This window comes from Hippopotamus amphibius, chromosome 5 (genome assembly GCF_030028045.1).
Source record: "Hippopotamus amphibius kiboko isolate mHipAmp2 chromosome 5, mHipAmp2.hap2, whole genome shotgun sequence".
In the NCBI taxonomy this organism is placed as follows: Eukaryota; Metazoa; Chordata; class Mammalia; order Artiodactyla; family Hippopotamidae; genus Hippopotamus; species Hippopotamus amphibius.
In genome coordinates, this window is record NC_080190.1 from 29708201 (window position 1) to 29731841 (window position 23641).

The window sequence follows — 23641 nt, forward strand, 5'->3', positions numbered from 1 at the left end:
GTGATCCAACAAGTACATGGAGAAAGAACAGAGAGAGTGATCACAGAATGCCAAATCTTGGAAGCCAAGAGAAAAATAGTTGCTCCTATATACTGGGCACTTATGGTCCAGACACTGTTTTACTTAATCCTTACAAAATATCTTTGAGGTAGGTGTTATTACTTCCATTTTACACATGAAAAAAAACACAAACTGGCAGACTTGAAGATTATGGGGCCTGCAGTTAACCAGCCAGGGGTTTTTTTGGTTTTTTTTTTTGTTTTTAATTCAGAAAAACCTCAAAAAGAGCAAACGATGGGAAACAACCCAGTTCTTGCAAAGATGGCCACTTCAGGGTCTTCAGGCCCTCAGCATCCCTTCATAGCTCTTCCAAGTGAGAATTATGGGATTTTGGCCTCACGTGTGGAAAACAGATACACTCCAGAGCTAGATGCTGTACACCTAGCAAGTGAGGGTTTCATACTATTAGAACAATCTGCCACAATCATCTGTGCAGCCTGCCCAGCTCTAAGGGACATGTTTTTGGAGGTACCATTTGCTACCTCCAAGTCTGATGCGCTGGCTCCGTGGCTAGCAAGCACATAATGGGAAACCAGAATCTTTGATATCACACACAGGTTACTGATGAACCACAACACGGCTCGGTTTGTATCATATGGTGTTCAACATTATCGTTGCAATATTCAGAGATTCTGGTGACAACAGACATTTGCTCTGCCCAAGCCCATTCAGTGCTTTAAAAGCAGCCAGCAATACTGCTGTGGTGCACATGCTGTATCCACCTTTAAAAGTCTCAACATGCTATATCTGTGGTGGCACAATCACATGTCACAAATTGTTAGCTGAAATTCTAAGTAGTTCACAGGCTGGGCTGCACAAAGGATGGTCCAAGTGCACATAATCTCAAAGGAGGATTAATGCAGCTGACATATTTCTTTAGAGAATTTGATTCCATGCTGATGTTATACGCTGGAGTGATTGATGAGATCCCCAAGTTCTGTGAAGCATACAACCAACTCAAAGCGAAATCGGGGAGCTGGTTCCCCTATTCTAAGGCAATACGCCACTCAGAAGCACTTCTTGTTGCACGAACAGAATTCAGAAGCTTGCCTCTGCAGCCCTGCACTGCGCATCGAAAACAATCCCCACAATGAGGAACTATCGCTCTGGCAAACCAACAACTGGAGGTATGCCTGACAGCAAGCGCTGTGAGACATTTAGGGAAAAGCTCCCCAAGTCAGGAGGAGCATTCTTTACTCCGGAATATCGTCACATCTTTGAGTTGCTTCGGGTTATAGGGGAGATCCTGGAACAGGTGTATAGGAAGTCAAGCAAAAGAAGAGCTGACTTGACTGTCAGTGGAAAATGATTAATCATTTAAGAGAAGAAAACACACACGCACGCACGCACAAAAAACTATGAAGCCTATCAGTGGGCCCGTTAGCGCATAATTCTTTCTAGTTCTTCGGATTTTGCAATATTTAAATCCCTGGTGGCCTTTGCCAGTGCCAGCTCAGAGGGTGGTGGAGCCAGAGGATAGGTGGCAGAGGTCTGAAGAAAGGTGAACTGTAGACAGGGCTGGAGACGACGTGAAGTTCGAAAAGACGAATACGGGAAAGACTGGTTTGCAAACTGATTTAGAGGAAATGAAGGGTTTAGAGGGATCTTATATTTTTTTAAGACTGTTAAAACACATGTGGGTTCTCTCAGCCACGAAAATTACCAGGGAATTTAGGGTGAGTTGAAAGTGCCCATCTCCCCTCTCCACCATTTCGCCGGTTGGACTCCTGGGGTCCCCGGGAAAAGCTGGGGCGGGGCTTGTTCCTGCCGGAGTTACCGGAAGTGACGCATCCTCTCGCGAGAAGAGAGACGCGCGAGCCTCGGCAGCCCGGAACCGGCCTCAGAACAGTGGCTGAACCTGAGGCCGCAAGCCCTCCCGCCCCATGGAGCGGCCCCCGGGGCTGCGGCCGGGCGCGGGCGGGCCCTGGGAGATGCGGGAGCGGCTGGGCACCGGAGGCTTCGGGAACGTTTGCCTGTACCAACATCGGGTGAGGCGGGGCGCGCGAGGGAGCGGCGGTGGGTGTTTGTCAGGGCGCCTGTGGAACACAGTGACTGTCAGTATGGGAGAGATTGTTGGTGAGACCTTGGGCAGTATTGTGGGCTAGTGAGCGTGTGTGTGTGTGAGAGAGAGAGAAAACACAGGTTGTGTTTGTGAGCCTGGTGACTGAGTCCGAGGTTGTATCTGAGGTCCAGGTCAGTGTGTGTGAGGCAGAGCTATTATGGGGAACTTTTGTTATGACTGTCAAGATGTGACAAAGTTTTTACTGAGTGTGACAGTGCGTATGTGTCCCTCTGAATGTAGAGAGTCGGGGTGTGTGAGGCAGACGCACATGAGAGTGTGTATTATGAGCACAAGTGGGTGAGAAGATGGGGCTGAAAGGGGGCTGCCTGTTAGAGTCTGTGCTCATGTGTGTGCTTGGAGGCCATGTGATGTCTGTAGGCCTGGAGTAGACAGGCCTACAGTTAAGCTTTTGGATGCACTGTGTAGGCCTCGGAGTTGGGGATGCGTCCTAGGTAAGGAACTGTATGAGAATCAGCTGGTGAAAATGATCATGGCTTCACAAGGGAAGGAGATAGATTGAGGGTGAGGTGCTCTAGCAGGTGGAAGACAGCTAGCCTCAGACTCCGGAATTGTTCTTTGATTTAACTGAAAATGTTTAACCATTGTAGCAGCAGCTAACTATCATGTTTGAGCCAGTCTCTTTCATAACCAAAGTTATGAACCCTTTCCCCAGACAAATGCACAGGTGCACACCCACACCTTATGTACGTTGCTGTTTGAGGACGTGCATGCTCTCTTGGAGGACATTTACAGACCTGTTAAATTTATAGACCCTGGAATAATAATCCCTGCAGTATAGCTTTTGTTTTGTCAGGCGTGAAATTGTTATAATAATGTATATACATCATGGGTCTGTTTGAGCGTTAAATAAGATAACCATGTGTGTAAAACTAAATAGAGTACCTGGCCCATGGTAAGCCTTCAGATGTTAGCTCCTGCTGCTGCTGTGTTGTTGCCATTGTCATCACCTTCATCATCATTAATTGATGTTAAAAAAGGAAATGTCAAGATAAAAGTGGTGTTCTTGAAGATTTTTTTGTAAAAGATAAATCTGTGTGGAAAAACATATGGGACAAGATGAACAGTTAAAATATTACTAAAATGCTTGCGTTGGCCTATGAATTAAGAAGTGGATTCAAGAGGAGAAATCATGATTTGCTGTCCTAAGAAATATGGGTGTGAGTAGAGAGCTCACTATAGAGGGTGGGAGGTAGGGTTGATGGGAATCTACCGGGAAGGAATAGGCTTGTTTGTGTGACAGTTACAATGACAGATGTCACTGATATAATTGAGGAAATTTTGTGAAGCAGATTTCTAGACAGAGCATAGGAGGGAATCTTGGAGAGAGGGAGAAAGGAAGGTGAATGACTAAGGCATTAAGTACTTTGACAGCCAGACAAGTAGTAAATTTAATAATTTTCACCATCAGACATGAGGCACTCAAAGAGTAAAGAGAGGGAGCCAAGTACTTCCAGCAGAATGTTGACTGTGGCCTTGTTATCTGAATCTGCCCATCAGTCTGGTTGTAAGAAAAAGAAGTATGCATGCTAGTGCATATGTGACTGCTTTGCTTGGTCCCTGGCTGGGGATGGATGAATACATCAGTTTTTTTAAAAAATGGTGATAAAGTATATATAACATAAAATTTACCATTTTAACCATTTCTAAGGGTACAGTTTAGTGGCATTGTATGTTTACATTGTTGTGCAACAGTCATCACCATCCATTTCCAGAACTTTTTCATCTTCCCAAATTGAAGCTCTGTACCCTTTAAACAATAACCTCTCACACCTTTCCTTCTCCCTCCAACCTCTGGCAACCACCATTCTACTTTCTGTCTCTGTGGAATTCATCACTTTTTAAATGGAAGAGATTTGGTTTCCTCTAGAATCTTAGAAATCTCTCAGAAACTTTCCAGATGTCCACAGTGGCCCTTCCCCAGAACTGGGACATTTGACAACTGAGCCTGTAGTGAGAAGAGAAGAAATACTCTTTTTGTCATAAGACTTGGAAACAGCATCATTATTTTTCCACTTACAGCTTTGAGTGTACAGCTTTCAAGATCCTTGTGTTTTGGCGGAAGCCACATCTCAATATTTCATTTATACCTCTTAAATCACAACGAGAAAGAGAAAAGTATGTGAGATGGTTTATTTAGCTGATTACTGTGCTGTGTGCTGATGATACCAGAATCAACAAGAATAGTATTTTGTGCCCTCAAGGAAATTTCAAGTCTAGTGGGAGAATTAGACACTTTAAGTACAATTTGATAACCTGTATAATGAAGGTATTTGTAAAGTGATGTGGAAGCATGGCAAGATCACCAAAGAACTCTTCCTAGGGAATAGGGTGGCACATCTCAAAATGTGTTTGGAAAAACTAACCTCGTGAAATGCTTTGAAAAAAGGACACTGTGGTCAATACATTGTATAAATGCTGCATATAATAGTTCTTCATTTGGCAAGTCATAACCCACATTAACATATTAAAAGCTCTGTGAAGTCCTATAGTAAAGAAACTAATTTAACTTAATATTTTCCAATTTTTTTTATTGTGGTAAAACATGCAAAGCATTTGCCATTTTTACAATTTTTAGATGTACAGTTCTGTGGCATTAAGTACATTCACATTTTGTGCAACCATCACCACCATCCATCTCCTGAATATTACCTTCTTTTTTTTTTTAAACACAGAACTCTTTTTTTTTTTGTTTTGCTGGACATCTGTAAACTTTCCACAGAACATTTTTTGTGAAAAGGTAGAGTGAGGAAGGCCTTCACAGAGTGGGTGAAATATAAACTGAGGAGTTGAAGGATCCTATAAAATGGGATCTTTTTGAAATAGATAGCTTCTTGCCTTATTCATATGATAATTTAGGATTTAATGTTGTTTGTGGTTGTACCAGATTGACTCCCTGGTAGTAAAAGCTTACATGGGACCTAGCAGCAACCAGGTACCTACTCAAAACCAAAGAAAGGTTGAAGGGAGGGAGGACAGTGGTTAGGTTGGGTTGTAGCCTACCCTAGTTGCTTACTCTTTATACATCAACTATCTTATCTCCAGCTATTCCCCATTTCAGACGATCCCATACAAGTTATGTCTTGCATCCTGTTCTGGGCTGCATTATTACTGTTGCCAGAATGTGATGAGGTCTGGCTACTTCCTGTAATGTGCATCAGGTTGGGTTTTATTTCGGTTAGAATTGGCTAAATTACTAGTCATAGAGGCAAGAGCTGTTAAGTTCATTTTATAGATATGGAAATATAGTCATTGTTAGGATTTTTTTTAATGTCATTTGAAATACAAAGATTAAGAACTAATTTTGGAGTTTTTTTGTATTAGGTTTGGTCATATTAAAACTATTTCTGGACTTCCTTGGTGGCGCAGTGGTTAAGAATCCGCCTGCCAATCCCGGGGCTTGGGTTCGGTCCCTGGTCCGAGAAGATCCACATGCCACGGAGCAACTAAGCCCGTGTGCCACAACTACTGAGCCTGTGCTCTAGAGCCCATGAGCCACAACTACTGAGCCTGAGTTTAACAGCTACTGAAGCCCATGCGCCTAGAGCCCGTGCTCCACAACAAGAGATGTCACCGCAATGAGAAGCCCACACACCACAACGAAGAGTAGCCTCTGCTTGCTGCAGTTAGAGAAAGTCTGTGTGCAGGAACGAAGACCCAAAACAGCCAATAAAAAATAATTAATTTAAAAAAAAAAAACCAAATAATTTCTTGCTTTTGAGCCAGGGAGCCCTGAATTATTCTCTTTATTCTGGTTATGCTGGAGCCTGGAGCCCTTGTTAGCTGTCTTGACTAAATTAAAAAAAGGGTTTATTAGGGAGACAGGGTCTTTGTATTATTCTAGCAGTATATATGAGACAGTGTTCTGAAGAGATCTGTTATAGGATCAGCCTCAATGACTTTTTGCTTGCGTGCTTTGGTGTGTTTGAACGTCAGTTTTAAAGCAGTAGTTTAATAGTCTCATGGTTTACCTGGCAAAAGCATTGGCTCAAGAGAACTGTGGATAAATATGTTTAATTAGTAAAGCTAAAGAGTTTTGTTTCCCCAGTTTGGCATTTCTTTGATAGCAAGTATATCTGCACAGAAACCTAATTTATAATTTTCTGTGGATTTTCTATTTTGGCAGGAACTTGATCTCAAAATAGCAATTAAGTCTTGTCGCCTGGAGCTAAGTACCAAAAACAGAGAACGGTGGTGCCATGAAATCCAGATCATGAAGAAGTAAGTGTACTTGATGACTTAAGTCTCCCCAGTTTTGCAGCCCATCCAGATGTCGTCATAGGGAAGGAGGCTAGGAATCCATTCTTCTAAGGATCTGTTGGCGAACATATTTTTCTCTTTCTCATTAAATGTATGGCTTCTATTTCAAATAATAACATCACATCATGCTTGAGTAGGTTTAGTTTAAAAGTCAGCTAGGTGTTATCAGACTCAGCTTTCTGAGGGCAGAATCTTTCTTCTGGATCTTGGGCAGTGCTCGTCTATTTCACTTTATAGTTAAATAACAATCACTACTCTCATTTCTTTACTCCTACCTACTTTTGTCAAACAGCGTATCTGTTGCTTTATAAAAAATTATCTTCAAACTTAGTGGCTTAAAAGAACAAACATTTGGTATCTCACAGTTTCTGTGGTTTAGGAATTTGGGGATGACTTAGCTGGGTCGTTTTAACTCAGGAGATCCCTCCTGAAACATCTCAAAATGTTGACTGGAGCTGCAGTCATCCAAAGGCTTGAGTGGGGCTGGAGTATCCACTTCAAGGCTCATTTAGTGGCTGTTGGTTAGAGGCATCAGTTCCTCACCATATGGACCTCTCCATAGGGAAGTTTGAATGCCTTCATGACATGGCAACTAGCTTTCCCCAAAGTCAGTGATCTGAGAGAGAGAGAGCAAGTTGAAAGCTGACATATCTTTATTATCTTTCCTCAGAAGTCACACTCCATCCTTTACAAATAATTTCTATTTGTTAGAAATTAGTCACTAAATGCAGCCTCTACTCAAGGGAAAGAAAATTAAGCTCTTGAAGGGAGAAGTGGACATATTTTAAAACCTCCACAGGTAGTGTGCTAATAAGTGCTTACAAATAATTCTTCTAGTTGTCACAGCAGCCCTGTGTTTAGGCATTATCTCTATTTTATAAAGGAGGAAGTTGAAGCTTATAGAGTCATACAACTGGTAGGTAATAGAATCTGAATTTGAATAAGCACTTTCTGACTTCAGTGTTCTCAGCGCATTGTAATGGTTCTCAAATTTGGCTACGTGGCAGAATCACTAGGAAAGCTTATTAACAATATAAATCCTCAGGCCCTACACATGGAAAGTCTGTTTCTTTAGGTCCCTAGGCCCTGGGAATCTATTCCATTTTTGTGATCCACTGCACGATGATGATGATGATGGATGATATATTGCTAAGTTTAAAAAAAGATGTTAGGAAATAATATATAATGTGATTCAATATTTACTGAAAAAAATGTATTTGTGCACAAATTAAAAACTGGGAGGGGGCTTCCTAGGTGGTGCAGTGGTTAAGAATCCGCCTGCCAATGCAGAGGACATGGGTTCGATCCCTGCTCCAGGAAGATCCCACATGCTGCGGAGCAACTAAGCCCGTGTGCCAAAAATAAATAAATAAATAAAATTAAAAAAAACAAACAAACTGGGAGGAAATATGCCAAAAGTTTAATAGTAATCACAGCTGGGTGACATTGTAAGTGATTATGGGAGAGAGTATAATATAGGCTCTGGAGCTAGACTGCCAGGTTTGAATCCTTACTTGACCACTTACTATGTAATCTTATGTTACTTAATCAATTTGTGTTTCAGTTTTCTCCCATGTGATGAAACTCTTAATGAATCTACCTATAGTAGGATTATTGTGACAAGTAAATGAGTTAATGTATGTAAAGTGCTTACTACTTGGCATATAGAAATGTAATAGTAATAATAGTGATAGTACGAGGGTGAGTCAAAAATTATCTGAACTCCGGTTATATTAAAACTTCTGTTGGCTGCACTGTCTCATCAGTGCTTTCTGTTCAAGGCTGCTGTCTCTCCAGTCCTGCTGTGCAGGTGTGAATGTGTTACATCAGTTCATTTGTAACTGTGGTATGAGCAAAAATGGATGCTCCACTTGTGATTTGCACAAAAGAAGAGCAGCGTGCAGTGAATCGTTTTATGTGGTCTGAGGGTGTGCACATCCGTACACTTCTGCCCACACTGTCAACACTCAGCAAAAACTTCGTTTTGAGGTTTTAGAGCATCCTCCCTATAGTCCTGATCTTGCTCCATTGTACTTTTACCTGTTTAGTCCCCTGAAAGCAGCCTTACAAGGACAAAGATTCACTTCTGATGAAGAAGTGAAGATAGTGGTGCATTCATGGCTTGCAGCTCAGCCTAAAACATTTTTTAATGAGGGAGTATGAAAGCTTGTTGACAGATGGACAAAGTGTATTGAAAAGCAGAGAGATTATGTCAAAAATGATGTATTTGTCTTTTCTAAAAGTTAATTAAAGTAAATTCTACAGCCAGAGTGCAGATAATTTTTGACTTACCCTCATATTTTTATCTAGATTTTCTTTTTAAGTATTAATTTTAAATTATACAAATGAGAAATTAGAATATTATAAATAATGTCAGCCTTTCTTCCTCTCACTGCCCCCCAATTAACTACCATTTCAAACTCAGCCCCTTTTCATTGGAAACAAATTTTTTATTATAATGTTTTCCCCTTGTTAGGTTGAACCACGCCAATGTTGTAAAGGCCTGTGATGTTCCTGAGGAATTGAATTTTTTGATTAATGATGTGCCTCTTCTAGCAATGGAATATTGTTCTGGAGGAGATCTCCGGAAGGTAGTGTGGGTGTTTTGAGATGATGAGATAGTAAATCATGAACTTTAGCAGTGTTTGAATCCCACTCAATATGATAATCTAGAATAAGAGTAAAGTATGGCCTGTTATCTGTTTTTGTGGCTGCTTTCTTACTATAGCAGCAGTGTTGAGTAGTTGTGACAGATTGTATGGCCTGCAAAGCCTAAAGTACTTACTTTCTGGCCCTTTGCAGGGAATGTTTACTGACCCCTGATTTAGAACATGCATTTTTTTGTTGGTGGTGGTGGTGTTTTCAGGATGGGACTGTATTGATGGTTTTAGGCCACAGTATCAATGTGTAAAGTATTTATTAATAAGTTGTTTCTTTCCTCTGTTGCAAATCTTTTTTTCTCATCTCTTTAAATCTACCATATGGCTGTCTTTATTTATCTGTGAGATTTTTCAACTTTTTCAATTTCAAAAGCTTTCTCCCTTTATTTTTACTTGTACAAACCTTGTCATGAAATTTACATGTCCTCAGTATGGATTTGGTAATTTTTCCCCCTTGTATTTTCTTAATCATGACTTATTTTCTTATTTGAGTATTGTCTCAGAGTATAATGATTAACGATTAATGTATCGGTGTTACTGCCCAGCAATATCAGCGATATACATTTTTAGACTTTTTTTTTTCTTTAGCTACTCAACAAACCAGAAAATTGCTGTGGACTTAAAGAAAGCCAGATACTTTCTTTACTGAGTGATATAGGTATGTAATCAATATGAAAATGCCATCATAATTTAATGCCCCTTCGGTCTGTAAAAGATTCTACATACTACTTGGGAATTAGGAGAATTGTTGATGTACTATACAAAGCATAGGTTTTTAACTATAAGAAATTTTATCTATAAGAAATTTTTTATCTATAAGAAATTATCAGAAAAATTTATTACCGTTGATGCTAAGTTAAAATTAGGATATTTTGTTTTTTATTTTTTGTGTTTTTGGCTAGGTGTCCATTTGAGTAAAAGATGTTCCAATTGCCTGAAAAAAAATGGCGTGAAATGACCTTACTCAGTTGTACTCTTGCTCCCTCCCTGATTAACACAGTAACTTTATTTACCAGTGGCATTGCATCTTATGGGCACACAGGTTCTCTTAGGGCGAAATCTCTTTTTAATCAGAGTTACTCCTGCAAAATTCCTAAAATAACTAGGACATAGGCCCTTGGAGGAAGTTCAAAAGCCCAGACTATGTTTCTCTGTATATTTTGATTTTGCTTCTTAGGTCATGGAGGCAAAAGTCTAGTTGAGGACGGTGATTTCGATCAGAAGGAAAGGCCCCAGTGATAAATACAGGGATTTCCTCAATTGCTTGTTCCGTTTCTTTTTAATATTAATTTTCACAAGTTAAATGAGTGCATGTTATAATTCTGCAGTATTTGTTTAATGTTACTGGATTTTCTGTGGAGAAAATCCGAGCTTCTATAAAATCATTAGTCATGTAGTTATGATATAAATTTGAGCATCAGAGCAGATCTGTACAAAATGTGAGATGAATTTTTTTTTAATGCAGTGTTGTTTATTACCTCAAAATACCTTTAAACTTTATTTAGGATCTGGGATCCGATACTTGCATGAAAACAAAATTATACATCGTGATCTAAAACCTGAAAACATAGTTCTTCAGGATGTTGGTGGAAAGGTAGGTAAAACCTGAAGAAATTTCATGCCAATTGAATAGTCTCTCCATGATGTAGTTAGTCTTTGAGGTTTGGTGTCCTCCACAGCATTCTGTACTTCTTTATCCCAGCCCTCACTACACTATGGTTTTGTGTTTAGTTGTTTGTCTCCTCTGCTAACATAATTAGCTCCATTAGAGAAGGAACTACACCTGTCTTGGTCATGTCTTTTTTCCAGCACAGAACCTAGCAGAGCTAGTAGGCAGTAAGTAATCTGTTAATCCTTACAAAGCACATCCAAAAAATGCACATATCCTCGGTCTGCTTTAAGAAAAAAATATGTTTAAAGTATGTTTCTTATTTAAGAAAAAACAAGACAAAACTCATTCTCCTCCCCAAAAGTCCCAAGTTCTGTAATTAAAATTCAAAACCTTGATTTCTCAGATTCCTAAGAGAGTCATCTTGAGAAGAACCAGAAATTGTGAATTGATTCCTGGAACATATATATATATATATTTTTAATAACTTTTTATGGTTTATTTATTTATTGGCTGCGTTGGGTCTTCGTTGCTACATGTGGGCTTTCTTTAGTTGCGGTGTGTGGGGGCTACTCTTTGCTGTGGTGCAAGGGCTTCTCATTGTGGTGGCTTCTCTTGTTGCGGAGCACGGGCTCTAGGTAGTCGGGCTTCAGTAGTTGGAGTGCGTGGGCTCAGTAGTTGTGGCGCATTGGGCATAGCTCCTCCACGGCATGTGGAATCTTCCCAGACCAGGGATTGAACTAGTGTCCCCTGCATTGGCAGGCAGATTCTTAACCACTGTGCCACCAGTGAAGTCCTGGAACATATATTTTTATCAAAGTAATTTGAGCAATTTTCTTGCTCCTAGTGCCCAAATTCCATTCCAATAAAGACATAAAGCCAAGAATCAACCTTGAATTGAATTGTGTGTCCTTAGGTAGTGAAGATAATGATCAGTTGGAGGTGGTGAAACCTTGATGATGCGCCTTCTCTTAGGAGTCTTTGTGTATGCTTTGCACCATTGCCTTTTTTTTTTTTTTTTTTTTTTTAATCCTGAGACTTCAGGATATTCTTGAAGTTAGATAGATGGTTTACTCACATTGATCCACTTAAAATGGTGTGATGCTTTTTAAAAGTTTGGAAGTCACCCTTGCCTTTGCCTTCCAATTTAATGGATCAAGCTTATTCTGAATATACCAAAACAAAAATTAATAGCCAGTCTATATTTAGTTTTTAACACATGTCAAACACTGTTAAATTACTTTCACTATTTCATTGAATACTAATAGCAATTCTTTGAAGTAGGGATTGTTAGTAATACCATTATATAGGAAATTGGTAGAAGTTAAGTAACTTGATCAAGATAACATGGTTTTTTAGGTGATGGAGCTCAGGCTTGAAACATGTTTGTGTTATTCCAGAGCCCATGCTCTTCACCACTCTCCTCCCCAGAGCTTTATAAGGACATTGTTGCCTTTCCTTTTCAAACTTATCAACCTTTTAATACTTACTGTTTTGCAGATTATGCATAAAATAATTGATTTGGGATATGCCAAAGATGTTGATCAAGGAAGTCTGTGTACATCTTTTGTGGGAACATTGCAGTATCTGGTAAGACATGTATTGTTTCTTTGAATTTAAGTGTACAGGATTCTCGTTCTTATTTCTGAAGGCTGTGAATGTAATAGTTCAAACTCAAGTTGATTTTCTCTTATAGTGTTGATGTTTAAAGCATTTTTTCTTTTTAAGGCCCCAGAGCTCTTTGAGAATAAGCCTTACACAGCCACTGTTGATTATTGGAGCTTTGGGACCATGGTGTTTGAGTGTATTGCTGGATATAGGCCTTTTTTGCATCATCTGCAGCCATTTACCTGGTAAGAAATGGAAGAGAGCTTTGGTGTGGTTAATGGGAATGGAAATTTTCAGTTGCCTGCTCCCCCACCCATTCTTTAAATGGTATAATTGCTGTTTAACACATAATTGAATAAAATTAAAAGGCAAAAATTCTTAGTGTTTGTGAGAATCCAGTCGTCAGCTGAGGTACCTTCTGTTTTTATAGGCATGAGAAGATTAAGAAGAAGGATCCAAAGTGTATATTTGCATGTGAAGAGATGACAGGAGAAGTTCGGTTTAGTAGCCATTTACCTCAACCAAATAGCCTTTGTAGGTATGTATATTTTAGTTGAGGAAGTTTGCCTCAGTTTCTTCCGGGTTGTGAGAGATTAGTAGAGCTGTTGTCTGTTTCAAATAGCATTATCCAGTGGAACTTTCTGTGATGATGGCAGTATTTTATATCTGTGCCAGCCACATGAGTAGCTGAGCACTTGAAAGGTGGGTGGTATGACTGAAGAACTGAATTTCAAATTTATTTAATTTTAATTAACTTAAGTGTAAATGCAAATGGCCACTTGTGACTAGTGGCAACCATATGGACAGCACAGGTCTAGTGGAAACAGGAACTGCCATTCAGCTGATTGGCTTAGGTGCTAACTTAGGTGCTAAGAACCCTCTTGGGATACTGTGGTGAATGGGTTCCTTAGGGAATAGAACTGGATTCACCTGTTGCAGTTGCCAGTAACTAACTTACATACGTGGGTTTGGGGTTGTTTTTTGTGGAAAAAAGTTTGTCATGTTTTAATTCATGAATTATTTGAAAGTAAGGTATAAAATGATACAATTAATGACAAAGGAAATTGACAACCTATTAAACTACCTTTTTTTTTTTAACAAAACTAAAGGAAAATTGGAACATCATGATTTTTATCCTATTTTTGTATCTTTTCTAGTTTAATAGTAGAACCCATGGAAAACTGGCTACAGTTGATGCTGAACTGGGATCCTCAGCAGAGAGGAGGACCCATTGATCTTTCCTTAAAGCAGCCAAGATGTTTTGTATTAATGGATCACATTCTGAATTTGAAGGTTAGTTTGAATGGGGTCTACTTCATAAGACTTGCATGAAGTTAACAAACTTATTTGGAAAATGGGCATAAATATATTTTAATAGCCTTTTCCTGATGCTTATTTGAAAAAGAAAATGATATTCTTAGAGCGGGTGCATTTTTATTTCTTTAGTAAGCCTTCTCAGTTTTACTTCTAAGTGGTCTTGTCAATTCCTCCTTTGTAGCATCTTTTGGATTTTCCCCTTTCTCATATTGGTATCATTTCACCTCATTCATTTAGGTCTAATCATACTAGATTTGGTTTGGTGAGGAAGGTTCCTACCTGGCTTTCATGCCTCTGTACTTCCTTTCCATCTTACAGTCCACGTAATATGAATTGCCTGTCTCATCTTCTGAAAATGCTTTTTTATTCTCCTATCCAAGAAACTAACAGTTCTTTCTTGCCTACCAAGTCAAATCTAAACTGATCTGCTTGGCTTTTGGGGGCTTTCTTAATTCAGGTCCACCCCATCCAAGTGTTTGTTTAGTTTCTCTTCCCCTTTACTTCACTTAGGGCCAGCTTGTCACTGCTTCTTATGCCATCAAGCCCATTATGCATTTTTGTGCTTTGACAGATGCTGTCCTTCTGCTGAGACTGATATCTATCTCTGTGTATCTCCTCACCTACACTGGCACATATTCAACTCTCCTTTTCTCTAAATGGTCTCTACCTCACAGTATATCATTTAATCATTTTTGCTTTTATATATTCTCTAATTGTTTCTCATCTTCCACTCATGCCTTTCCGTATAGATTGTCGTCTTCAATGCTGGGATTGTTTTTTACTACTTTTATTAACAGCAGTCTACCCTACCATCACACCATCCATAAGCCGACATTGTGTACAAAGCAGGGCATGTACCAGATTCTCAGTAAATATCCATTGACATGAATGAGAGGTTCTATTATGCTGTATACCCAGAAACAACTCTCATCTGTGGTCTTTACATATTTGTTGATTGCTTGTAGTAGATAGCATTTCTAAAATTGAAATGAGAAACAAGTAGTCATATGAGGTTTTACTCTCATCTTGATATACTTTATTAAATAGGAACTTGAGGCCATGTTGATGTCATTCTTGCCCAACATTGAAAAGATATCTGGTGTCATGATTTGGTTTTCTTCTCCTGTGCCAAGGAATAAGTCATCCCCTAAGGTGTTTGACAAGCAGGATTTGGTGACACCTTTTAGTTCTTTGTTACCTGCAAAAAATTTTGGTTTTTATCTCAGATTTTTTTCAGCCTTGTCATGGTAATCATAGCATCGTTTCTACTTGGAAGGGGTCTGTGAGCATGTGCTTGTCATAGAACATGAGGAAAGAGTCCTCCTTATGTGTTTTGTGGTCTATAGACTTTAGTTCAGTTTGCAACACCACTGTTTGCATATTTGTGAATCTGGGCAAAAAAAAATATATATATATATATGTGTGTTTATTTATAGCTCAGGTACAGTAATATTTTCTTTAAAGGATCAATATTATTTTGAGGTTGTACAGAATAAAGTATGTGTAGGGTGCTATTCATAGTAATTCAAGGATGCTTCCTAGACATAATAATAGGACTGAATTTTGAAGGATAAGGAAGCATTAATCTGGGGAGTGGGCAGGAGGAAGGATTTACAGGCAGGGGCATGTCATGAACACAGAAGCATGAACTGCAAAACAGGCTGGTATTATTGTAGGGCTTTTTTCTAAGGTGTTTATCATATTGTTCAAGGAGGGAATGGTGTCTGTTTTATTTTCGTTTAAAGAGGAAATCAACAAAAAGTTACTAAAATATTTCTTTCCCTTAAAAAAAAAGTTTAGAGAGTCTGATTGCATATTTTTCCAACTTTTTATTATGGAAAACTTTAAGTATGTAAAAAAGTTTTAAAAAGTATACTAAACATTCTTTGCTGCCTCTTTCATGCCTTTAACTGTATCCTAAGAGTCTCTCCTTGGCTTTCTCTTTTTCCACATTACTTTTCATCCTTTTCTTTGGCAGTCACTTCAGTTGTATAACTTTAACTATAAAATGAATATGGATAACTTCCAAATTTATCTCCTTGGTTGTGACTGTACAGCTCTCTGCAGAGTATTTGTAAATACACCTGGTGGTCCCACTGGCATCCAAGACATGATTCATTAAAAATGGAGCACATTTGCTCCATTAACTTCTTCTACAGCTTTTCCTGTGCCTCTTACTTGCACTGTTAGCCTTCCAGTTACCTAGGTTGGAAACTTTGGCTGTCTGGCTATTCCATCTCCTTCAATTTACATATCCAGTTATTTTGTGAGATTTATCTTTTGAATGCTTCAACAATTCTGAACTTGCCAGGTTCTCAATTTAGAAAGCCTTCCATAGTTCCCTTTAGCTTATTGAATAAAATCTAAACTCTTACATCGGTATTTAGAATCTATCTTGATCTCATTTCATCCTACATTTCCAGTCTTAGTTCCTGTTATGCCCTAAAGGAGCATCATTTTTGGTGCATTTGAACTAAATCATTTATATTCTGATGATGCTCATCCTTTCCTACTTCTCTGCCTACCTTGCTGTTTTCTGTGTAGAAGAACCTTTCTTCTTTTAATCTTTTCTTGTTCTAATCATTCTTCCTTTTCAAAATTTAGCTCAAATAGTGCTTCCTATGTAAAGCACTCCTTTCCTCCCACCAAGTAATCTTTGGAATCTGCACAATATTTTACATCATTACATTACCTATTGCATTTTGCATTGTATTTTAGTTCTTTTAATGTTTCTTAATATCTTTTATCCTATGGAGGACAAGGATCATTAAGTTACTCAATTTGCATACTCACTACTAGCACAACACACTTAGTAGTGTGTACCATAGTAGGTACTTATCAAATATTTGAGTGAACAAAAGGATTAATTTAGGTTGTATTTCCTCTCCTTTCTCTTGCTCCCTTCTAGCTCAGCTTTAGTAGTGGGATGCTGTGATCTCGCCACCCTAGTTTAAAACATCCCCTGTGTAAAAGTAAATGTCCACCTTAGGATTTTCATACTAAATTTCTGCTGTTGTTCTTAGTGGTCACTGTCACAGTGTGAAATCTTCCTAGGCCAGGGTGAAATAGAAGGTCTCAGCCGGTATGCTTATATTGTAGTCCATGTCAACTTGAAAGATTCCCTTCTCTTCCCCCCACCTGTTTTAAACTTAGAAGGTTATTATATATTAAAGGAAAGTTAGTGTTTACCTCTGTAATAAACATTTCTAGCAGAGATAATTTTAATCATTTGTATACACTAGTCAATGTAAGGCATTGGGGAAATGTAGGTATTAATTTTGTATGGCTCATCTAAGGACAGTAGAAGGAAGAGGATTTAAAATTACATTGTGTTCAAATGACTGACCTCTAACTCTGTGGCTGTCCTTGGTTACTGGGATAGAGCCCCACCTAACTCGATCTCACATTTATTTGGCCTATATCAGGCTACTTTCATTGGGGCTTCAGGCAAGAAGCCTGGTTTCTATCTTTGCCAAAATGGAGATTAGAAGATCTCATTAACAGGATGTTATGTGAAAGCACTTAACTTTTGGTTGGCATCTGTTAGGCAGTTCATAAACATTTCCTTCCAGGTCAGTGATATATTTCTCAAAATAAGTGTTACCTTTTTAAATTTGGGTTTTTATTTCTTGATTTTGTACATTCCTAGAACTTTAAAACTTTATTCCTTAGAACTAACATCTGATGTAGTAAAAAAGTAAACTCTACTCTTCAGTTTTCAAAATGTCATTCTATAATTATAGAAGGAGATCTCACTTTGGAAAATGAATGAACCTTGTTTAATGCAGAGATCATACCTTTTGCTTATATTCCCTTTAGTATCTAGCACTGAATCTTTTATGTAGCAAACAATCAATAATTATTTCTCTTTCTTCTTATTTAAACAGATAGTACACATCCTAAATATGACTTCTGCAAAGATAATTTCTTTTCTGTTACCACCTGATGAAAGTCTTCATTCACTACAGTCTCGTATTGAGCGTGAAACTGGAATAAATACTGGTTCTCAAGAGCTTCTTTCAGAGACGGGAATCTCTCTGGATCCTCGGAAACCAGCCTCTCAATGTGTTCTGGATGGAGTTGTAAGACAATTCTAATATACCTAGTGTATAAGAAATCTGTTTGCATAGAGGGATTGCATGCCCTGCATTTTTCATGTATACTTGGCATCCTTTGGGAGGTGGTCCATATCATAGAATTCTTTTTTTTTTAGTTTTATTCTACTCATTACGCTTATTGCTTTGCAAGGTGAAAAGACAGAAATGAAACATTTGTTGTTTTGGACTATATATGACTTTCTCTTTGGTGCTGTTTCCCTCCTCCCTCTTTTTTCCCCTTTTTGTACTAAAGCCTGAAACCTTGAAATTAGACTAGCCATTTCATAGGTCCTGTCAGAGGATAGGTGGATGGTAAAATATGATTTTTGGTCATCACTCTTTTTTCATTTTTATTTTTTGACTTTATTGAGGCATATTTTTATATGTCATATAATTTACGTATTTTAAGTGTACAATTCAGTGACTTTTTTTTTTTAAGCAAACTACATTAATTGCACAGCCATCATCATAAATCAGTTTTAAAACATTTCCATCTCAGTAGGATTCTTCATGTTCATTAACTGTTAATATCCATTCTGTTCACCCCGGAAAATCACTAACTTACTTTCTACCTCTATAGATTTGCCCTTTCTGAACATTCCATGTAAATGGAATCATATAATCTATAATCTCTTGCGTCTAATTTCTTTCATTCACCTTTATGTTTTTGAGATTCATTCATGTCATAGCATATATCATTATGTCATTTCTTTTGATTCCTGAATAGTATTCCCATTCTGTGGGTATATGTTGTTATGACTTGTCCTTTTGGGTCTGGTGATTGTTTTTCACTTTAGTCCATACTGTGGTTATTTATTTATTTTTCCTAAACAAAAGTTTAGACCTTAAATCTGTGAGATGTATGCTAATGAAACTGACTTCACCATTGGCACTTCAAAGTAGGAAATCTGGTGCTTATGTACTTAGAAAACCTAGAATTTTCAAGCATCTTTTTTCTTAATTGTTTGTTTCTTTTTCAGAGGGGCTGTGATAGCTATATGGTTTATTTGTTTGATAAAAGTAAGACTATATATGAAGGACCATTTGCTTCCAGAAGTTTATCTGACTGTGTAAATTATATTGGTAAGTATAGTTCATTTACTGACTGCGCTTTAAACCTGAAATAATATAATTTTGACTCAACATGATTAGTAGAAATGGTCCTTTGGTGTTTCTGTTTTGTATCTCATACTTCAGGTTTCTGTATGTGGTGAAAGATGGGTTTGTATGGTTTGGAAAGTGAAGAGGTCGATTTTAAATCACTACCAGATCCCTCATTTGGGAGAAGACTTAGTTTCCTGTTGATAGGGTTCTCACATATAAAGCAATGAATCTTCACTATTAATTAAGCCCACTTTTTAGTTTCTCCTTCATTATTTAAGCATGGTCAAATACTTCCTTTTATCCTATGAATACTGCTTAACGTTCAAATAATTTCATTTATTCTGAAAGAACTGTTATTTTCTTTTGAAGAAGTTAAGTGATCAATTTGTCTACCCCAAACTAAAAACAAGCACAAAATTATAAAATCAAGAACAAAATTTGTCATAAGCGCTGAAATTATGTAATCTTTCCTTTTCATTAGTTTTTTTTTTTAAAGCAGTTCTAGATTTATAGAAAAATTGAGCAGATAGTACAGAGTTTTCATGTTACTTCCCTCCCCCCAACAGATAGTTTCCCCTATTGTTAACATCTTACATGAGTATGGTACTTTTGTTACAATTAATGAACCAATACGTTATTATTAACTAAAGTTCATACTTTATTCAGATTTGTTTTAGTTTTTATCTGATGTCCTTTTTCTGTTCCAGAATCCCATCCACGACACCACATTACATTTAGTTGTCACATCTCCTTAGGCTATTCTTGATTGTGATAGTTTCTCACATTTACTTTGTTTTTGATGATCTTGAAAGTACTGGTCAAATATTTTGTAGGATGCCCCTCTGTTGCAATTTATCTGATTTTTTTTCTCATGATTAGACTAGGATAATGGATTTTTGAGAGAAAGAGCACAGAATTCAAGTGCTGTTTTGATCACATTATATAAAGGGTACATACTGTCAACATAATTAATGACTTGGTATTGACCTTGCTCACCTGGCTGAAGTAGTGTTTGTTAGCTTTCTCCACTGTAAAGTTTAGTCTTTCCCTCCCATTCCATACTGTACTCTGTGGAAAGAAATCACTATGCAAGAACCCACACTTAAGGAGTGGGAGTTAAGTTCCCACTCCTTTAGGGTAGAGTATCTACATAATTTATTTGGAATTCTTTACATGCAAGATTTATCTCTTCTATCCCATTTATTAATGTATTCAGTTATTTATTATATCAATTTGAATTCATGAATATTTGTTTTGTATTATGGATTATAATCCAATACTAGTTTATTTATTTTGTTGTTAAAATTGTTGCAGCTTTCAGTTGGCTCTTTAGGAACTCTTTCAGTTGGCTTCTTGTGCCTCTTTTTCTTGCCCCATCAATAAGGGTGTTTTTGGTTTTGTTTTTTTTAAGCACTTCCTTGCTTTCTGGCACCACATGGTATTCCAGACCCATCTTGTAAATTTCCTACCCTAGTCCTAAAATCCTCAGTTTCTCCAAGGAGCCCTGGTTCCTTTAATTGAGAAATAGTATTAAAAACCAAAATCTGGATACTTGGTATGCTTCTTGCTACTGGGGTATCATTTCTAGGCCCTTTCAGACTTTATTTTTTACAGTATATGATTTTTTTTCCAGGCTCTCCTCTCCCAGACTTTTTTTTTAAAGGTGTGGGTTTTGTTTGTTTGATCTATTGTAGGAAGCCTTAGGAGTAAGTGTGGGTATATAAGAATAGAAGGAAAGTTAATTGAGGTTATTAATCGTTAGGGGAGGCAAAGATTTTTGCAGATACACAGCTTTATTTTTCTGAAGTCTGTTTCAGATAATATGTTCTCAATATGAAACCTAGTGTAGTAACCTTTCTCTGAAGATTTTCATTAGAAAAGAATAACAGTGTAATTGCCACCTTAAAGTATGAGACGAATCTCTCTTAAATCTTGGAAAACTTTATAGTGTTAAAATGGAATTTCATTGAACTTAATATATACCTGCCATGGTTTTAGAAAGAAGCATTCCCTTTACCAAAGAAAAGACGAGATAATCAAAAAGATAGTTTCATAAGTCTTACATTGAGGAAGGCATATCTTATTAAACTGCTGTTTACCCTGTATGTTTTCCTGAAGCTGGGTTGGTAGTCCAGGAGATGAAATTTGTCATTCAGAAGCAGAAAAGACTGTGGCAGACTGTGGAGGACGTGGGACTTGATTTAGAACTTCAAAGGAATAAAGAATTTGGATTAGTGGAGAAAAAAAAAAAGTCTTCCAGGTTGGAGAGAAACAAGGGAAAAAAAGACAGGAATAATTGTAAGCTTTGTGATTATGTAGTAATTATGTTTTCTTCATTTTTATTTCCCCTTGTATCTGGAGCAGGGCTCATGTAGGTGTACAAGTGCTCGGTAAATGTATGGACAGGGAATCACAAAGAATAATAAATGAACTCTAGAATCTTAAAAGTAACTCCCCTCTCCTTTTCCCCAATTTCTTACACATAGTACAGGACAGCAAAATACAGCTTCCAATTATACAGCTGCGCAAAGTATGGGCCGAAGCAGTGCACTATGTGTCTGGACTAAAAGAAGACTACAGCAGGCTCTTTCAGGGACAGAGAGCAGCAATGTAGGTGGATTCTCTTGTTTGTAGATACAGCATCATGTGCATTAATCCTTAAGAATTAGTTTTGCCAGTTTTCACTAGTCAATATCCCATGCAATACTATATTACTGGGCCAATTCGAAATGTAATATTCTGATCAGACTTGTAGAATTCTTACTAATGGTCTGAAACCATCCAGTTGCAATAACTTGACAGTAGTTCCTGAACGGTCCTAGTATAAGAAGATTGTTTTATCATAGAGTATCACAGGCAGGAAGTCTTTAGAGACCAAATGCTAGAGATCAGCTATTTCCCATAGAAATAGATAATAGAAACATAGGCTTTAGGCTTATGGCAATTTGAGTCTCTAAATTTTTGTTCAGCGTTCCTGTAATGCTTATGTCTTGTTTTTTTTTTCTTGCTATGGTTTAGGTTAAGTCTTCTTAGATATAATGCTAACTTGACAAAAATGAAGAACACTTTGATCTCAGCATCTCAGCAACTGAAAGCTAAATTGGAGTTTTTTCACAAAAGCATTCAGCTTGACTTGGAAAGATACAGTGAGCAGATGACTTATGGGATATGTAAGTGTTGGGTAATGTATTTGAAAGAAGTGTCTAGTCTCTTAAAGCCATCTGCTATGTTGCCTTCTTACCTCTCAGCCAGTTGTTTCACTTACATTCATGTTAGAACAAGAGAGAGGACATCTCAAATCATCATAAACCATGTTTGGTTTCAATGTTAGTTTTTTTTAACCTTTAGTTGAGCAGCTTTACTTCCCCCTGCCCCACACCACCTGTCCCCACCACCACCACCACAATTGGACTAAAGTTGTTCAGCTTCAGAAAGATATAAAAATGATTTAAGAATTTGTGATTGTCAAACCTTATTTAAAAAATAGTTACAAAGTTTGTATTCAGGTGACTTCTTAGCCTGGGAAGTCTTAAACTACTTATCTTTCTGTAAATAATAACACAAATAATTTCAGGGTTTTTCCCCCAAACCACCTACTGTGCAGTCCCACTTTTTTATTGTATGCAGCCTCCAGTTTTTCAATATTTCACTCCAAGTTTATCTCCTCCCTTCAGGTGTACTAAGGAAATGTGAAAAGCAGAGTTAAAATTCAAATAATAAACCAAAAGGGTCGCCTTCAGCATTTCTGTTTTCTTTCATGAAACAAATCTTTTTTTGAGAAACAAATCCGGTTCGTATACTTATCTTGAGCAAGGCATGTGTATCTCAGAATAAGTGATCAGTAGTGTCCAGTTGGGTAAATAAGTTTACCCACTAAAGCTGGTTCTATGATTGGTGTTTTATTTCTGTTTGTGTATTATAGGCATTCTGATGAATGGCAAAACATTATAATTATTTTATCAAATTATCTTTAACTTGTCAGTTGTATATCTTATACTACTGTTTAAAAAGAGTGATGTAGACCTGTGTGTGCTGATATTAAAAGATCACTTAGGTGTTTAACAGCAGCCATGTTTTAATTTGGGAAAAAAGCAAAGGAGAAGTATGTATAGATGGTCCTATTGGTGAGAGAAAAGGATATGTGTCTATGTAAGAAGTGATTAACAATGGAATGGCTGAGGGTGGAGAGTGGAGGGGAGGAAAGAGACTTTTTATATCCTATGTAGTATTTGGTTTTTTAAAAAAAATCATGTTCATGTATTACTTTTAAATTTTTCTTTCTTTTTTTTTTTTTAAAGAGAAAATAATCTTTATTGGCTTCCTGGGGTTGCCATAACAAATTGCTTTAAAACTGCGTGGCTTAAAACAACAGAAATTTATTATCTTACAGTTTCAGAGACCTAAAGTCCAAAATCAATGTTTTGGCAGGGTCATGCTCTCTCTGAAACCTGTGGAGAAGAATCCTTCCTTGAGTCTTCCTAGTTTCTGGTGGTTTGCCAGCAATCCTTGGCATTCCTTAGCTTGCAGCTACAGCACTCAGATCTCTGCTTCTGTTGTCAAATGGAGCTTTCCCTTCATATGTCTGTGTCTGTGTCTCTTCTCCCCTTCTTATAAGGACACTAGTCATACTAGATTAAGAGTCCATCTTAGTTTAGCTAATTGTATCTGCAGTGACAATATAAGATCAAATAAGATCAAATTTCCAAATAAGATTAAATTCTGAGGTACTGAGTTAGGACTTCAACATATCTTTTAGGGGGACAATTCAACTCATAATTCTGTTTTTGATGTTGATACGGCAAGGAGATGGGTAGGTCAGTAATTAAAGCTAGGGCTATTTCTGGGA

General features: G+C 37.6%; 1 protein-coding gene across 2 annotated transcripts in view; it reads left to right on the forward strand.

The window, feature by feature from the left end:
* Positions 1 to 1887: 1887 nt before the first annotated feature.
* The window catches only part of CHUK (component of inhibitor of nuclear factor kappa B kinase complex), a 33791-nt gene continuing 12037 nt past the window's right edge, over positions 1888 to 23641 (forward strand). For both annotated transcript variants that reach the window (XM_057735359.1, XM_057735360.1), the window contains exons 1-13: positions 1888 to 2048; positions 6267 to 6361; positions 8877 to 8991; positions 9649 to 9718; positions 10566 to 10654; positions 12170 to 12259; positions 12398 to 12522; positions 12708 to 12815; positions 13435 to 13570; positions 17482 to 17676; positions 18672 to 18774; positions 21282 to 21405; positions 21814 to 21965. In XM_057735359.1, coding sequence (XP_057591342.1) covers positions 1944 to 2048; positions 6267 to 6361; positions 8877 to 8991; positions 9649 to 9718; positions 10566 to 10654; positions 12170 to 12259; positions 12398 to 12522; positions 12708 to 12815; positions 13435 to 13570; positions 17482 to 17676; positions 18672 to 18774; positions 21282 to 21405; positions 21814 to 21965 — 1507 coding nt within the window. In that variant the 5' untranslated portion in view covers positions 1888 to 1943. The remainder of the gene's footprint in view (positions 2049 to 6266; positions 6362 to 8876; positions 8992 to 9648; positions 9719 to 10565; positions 10655 to 12169; positions 12260 to 12397; positions 12523 to 12707; positions 12816 to 13434; positions 13571 to 17481; positions 17677 to 18671; positions 18775 to 21281; positions 21406 to 21813; positions 21966 to 23641) is intronic.